General features: G+C 41.6%; 1 protein-coding gene across 2 annotated transcripts; it reads left to right on the top strand.

The window, feature by feature from the left end:
• The first annotated feature begins 476 nt into the window (after nucleotides 1-476).
• On the top strand, nucleotides 477-3,379 carry LOC107730241 (pleckstrin homology domain-containing family F member 2). 2 transcript variants are annotated; one of them, XM_016541022.1, is made up of 2 exons: nucleotides 477-1,404; nucleotides 1,560-3,379. In XM_016541022.1, the coding sequence occupies exon 1, from the start codon at nucleotides 527-529 to the stop codon at nucleotides 1,262-1,264; it is 738 nt and encodes a 245-aa protein (XP_016396508.1). In that variant the 5' UTR covers nucleotides 477-526; the 3' UTR covers nucleotides 1,265-1,404; nucleotides 1,560-3,379. The 2 variants fall into 2 exon arrangements, with proteins under 2 accessions (XP_016396508.1, XP_016396501.1); XM_016541015.1 differs by having other exon boundaries at nucleotides 477-1,655; nucleotides 2,960-3,375.
• The last annotated feature ends 691 nt before the right edge of the window (nucleotides 3,380-4,070 follow it).

Here is a 4,070-nt window from a genome sequence, read left to right as displayed (position 1 = left end):
TGGTCAGTAATATGGAACAAAATGCTTGGACACATTATTTTGCTTTGTTTAATAATGATATCAGTGGTTAATCAGTTACATACATTGATAATACTTACATTTTAATGAAATTCTAATGAAATAGTCTTTCAAAGCATTTGGCAACCTGACTGTGAAAATATGCTGATGATTTTCTTGGAGGCATTGAATATAGAAAATTTAAAATAATAAAAGGCAAAACAGAAGCATTTTCACTAGCAGTGTATGATTTCCGGACCTCTTTGTGTGTATAAAACAAAAGCATTTGCTTTTATATAGGCCTAAGTAGCCGTTGCTTCAAAATTAACTAGATACTGGGACTTAAACTATTTAAAGGCCACAAAGAATTGGTAAAGATTTGATAAACCACAAGTGTTCCTTCCTTAAGTCTGTGTGGTATCATCTCTTTATGTGTGCTGATATTGTCTGAGCCATGATATTTGGTTTCTGTTCCTGCACCAATTGTAACCTCTTATTTTTCTCCTTCTCTTTCTCAGGCGTGTGAAAGATGGTGGACCGCTTGGCGAACAGTGAGGCCAACTCTAAGCGCATTGGAGTCGTGGAAGCATGCTTTGGCACAGCAGGTCAACCGCTAGCCATCCCAGGTCGAGTGCTGATCGGAGAGGGCGTTCTCACAAAGCTGTGCCGCAAAAGGCCCAAAGCCCGGCAGTTCTTCCTCTTCAATGACATCCTGGTGTATGGCAACATCGTCATCCAGAAGAAGAAGTACAATAAGCAGCACATCATCCCTCTGGAGAGCGTCACCATAGACACGGTAGAGGACGAGGGCGACCTGCGCAACGGCTGGCTCATTAAAACGCCCACCAAATCCTTCGCCGTCTATGCCGCCACAGCTACGGAGAAGTCTGAGTGGATGAGCCACATCAGCAAGTGCGTCTCGGACCTACTGGAAAAAAGCGGGAAATCTCCCACTGGCGAGCACGCGGCCGTCTGGGTGCCCGACTCTGAGGCGACCGTGTGCATGCGCTGCCAGAAGATGAAATTCACCCCCGTCAACCGCCGCCACCACTGCCGGAAATGCGGCTTTGTCGTGTGCGGCCCGTGTTCGGAGAAGAAGTTCCTGCTACCCAGTCAGTCGTCCAAACCGGTGCGGGTGTGCGAGTTCTGTTACAAGCAGCTCTCCACGGGCGGCACCCTCCCGTCCCGCTCAGACTCCTACAGCCGTTCGGAGTTTTCCAGCAACAATATCTCAGACGACGACGATGATGATGACAGCAGTGACTGAGGGTCACTTTTAGGAATATTGACCATCTACAGATCATATCCCATTATTTTAGTCTAATTTTCATTCAGGGTGTGCAAAGGTTCCTGTGGCAATAACACCTTCCCAAAACGATTAAAGGCCCCTGTGCATATGAACAAAAGGTTTGATGGGAATTGTTCCTGTGTATTAATGAACACTACTTCTCGGCTTGCTCTACTTGCACATTAAAGTCACTCTCATAGTCCTTTTTAACCTCTTTCATATAAATGCATTTCTTGGTGCTCTTTCATCTTCTTTTTTCCCCTTTTCCTTTTAGCTACCGTATCCTTACTGAGCAATGCTGCTATCCACTGGAGGAAGAGAATGTTGGGTAATGTGATTGCGGGCTGTTCCTAGGCATACTCTCCCTCAGGTGAAACCGTGTAGTGCATTATAACTAGGTTTTAAACAAGGAACTGCATTTAGTGCTTTGAACAACTAACCACTAACAAACCGTGAAAGTATGCGTTCAGGTGAAGGTCTTCTGTTTCTCACTTTCCTCAGTTTCAAGTAATTGCAAATGACAAATCAGATAGACGCTACTAAGCTTGTAAATGCGTGTATATAATGCTGTGGTGTAGGAAGTCTGTTGGAAAATTCATCTGACGAGGTCGTCGCTGCCTTAGTGCCTTCTTATTTATTCTCAGGATCCTCGAAATGAGAAACTATTTATGACTTGGGCTGATTTCTTCACTTTGAGACACCTGCCTTCGTTTGATGGCACATCACATGACGTATTCTGTTTAGAGGTGCACAGGTCCCATTCAGTGACCATTTTTATTCATATGACTGTAGTTATGATCAAAACTAGACCGACAGTTTCAGCTGAGGACAGTCGATTATATTCTCTCAGTCCAAATAGCTTTTGGACCGGATTTCAACTCTATACATATATACACATTAGCATGCAGCCCACAGGAATCGCACTAATCGTCACAAAGGCGAAGGAAGCGCTATCCTTTTTGCCCGCTCTCTCTCATTGGGGTCTTTGTGTTAGAGAAGTCACATGTCGGGCCTTGATAGTCAGTCCCACACGTTTTGAACGGGAATCGAAAGCATTATGAGGAAGCGACTGTCACACAGCCACCTTGTTTCCAAAGAAGCTGCTAAGCGGGTAATTCGAAAAGTTTTTTACTTCTAGACAAGTCAAGCTGGTGGGAGAATCAGCTATACTGCTTGAGAACTGTGTCTCAGTACTGAATACTTGATCACCTGTGTAGATGGCATATTTTGTTTGTGTCAGAATAACAAAACTGACATTGAAAAGGGATATTTAATTAACCTAACTCTGGCTAAAGAGCCCGCTCAGACTGTCTAGTTCATATGCAATGACAGATACACTTAAGTCAAAAGTATTTTTTTGCTTTTACACATTTATGTGAGACTTATTTGAGATTTAGAAATAGGTTTACTGTGATTGACTCAAGGTAATTATCTAATCTTGCTTTTGGAATATAACGTTAGATTCCAGGATAGTTATATTTGGCATAACGTTTGATTTAATGAATTGTTTTAATCGTTCCAAATATAACCTGAGATGATTTGTTTTAGTTTTACTTATATGTTGTAATATTCTGAGATGATTGTTTTGATTTTGCATGTTGTAAACTTTTGTACAGTTTTTTTGTATATTTACTCTTAGTTGGGCTTGCTGCCTTTTGTTTTTTTTCTTCATAGCGTTTCCGTGTGGTTCATGTGTGCGTTTCCTGAACACCTCTGGATCAGCTACCAGCACTTTACTCTCTCTGCAAACCACAAGAGAGGGGCGGGGCCTGGTTGGGGGAGGGGCTTGGGTAGGATGTGGGCGGGGACTACATGTCTTTACAAATCTGGCCTGCAAATACAAGAGAATAGATCTGAGTAGAGGATAAACAGGATTGGCATTTACTTTCCATTTGTTTTCTTTTGTGATTTCTTGAACATGTAATTTATGATTCCCTTGTTCTTGGATGAATTTTGGGGGATTTTCTGTTTCTTGTACATTTTTTGCCATTTTTAATTCTCATTTAAAACTCTGAAAGGGCTGAAAACTGATTGTAATCCATCATAACATCATTATTAGATACTAATTCTGAGGAAAATATATGCATTGCTTAAACTCTTGTGTCTTGTCTTCTGTAATAATTGCCAAACACAAGTACCAACGGCTCAGCTTATGCAACAGAGACTATTAATGTCACTGGAAGTAGGACTTACTAGGATCAGAACCAAACTGAACACTTACACACCGCCGGGCTAGCCTGTCATTGTGATGGATAATCTGTCTGCTGCAGTTTAGTCTATTTGTGTCAGCCTTTATATGGTAATCCATGCCACGTGCGGTAGTGTGGTAAGGGGATTGCTCTTTCACTGGGGTTAATGTGCCATTTATATTCTTTATTTGACATGATTCCTTAGTTTATGTTTGATTAGCATTTGTTCTGAAACTTTTGGCCTATAATGGTCACAGAGGTCCCTAAAGTCTAGCTCTATATTTAGAATAATCAGCTTTAAGGAGTCAGACTTTTATGGTGTTAATGGCACTCTCTTGGAACAAACCACTGAAGCCTGAAATACAAAAATCACACATTTCTATGACGCTGATGGACAAGCATGGAAATAAATGGGTTGTTTAATCCATTCAGTTGTGCTGTGGTGTGACATGACTGTCAAAAATATTCAGTCATTTGACACGCATTTCCTTCATCGAATTGACAGTCTGGATTTTTAATAGGCGTTAGAGGTGTGGGGTGGTGCGCTTAATCCCTGAAACGTTGTCAGATTTGTGGGAAATTTTAAATTACTCTGA

The sequence above is a fragment of the Sinocyclocheilus rhinocerous genome, unplaced genomic scaffold, assembly GCF_001515625.1.
Source record: "Sinocyclocheilus rhinocerous isolate Xijiao unplaced genomic scaffold, SAMN03320098_v1.1 scaffold2448, whole genome shotgun sequence".
Taxonomy (NCBI): domain Eukaryota; kingdom Metazoa; phylum Chordata; class Actinopteri; order Cypriniformes; family Cyprinidae; genus Sinocyclocheilus; species Sinocyclocheilus rhinocerous.
This window is presented reverse-complemented; position numbering and strand designations above follow the sequence as displayed.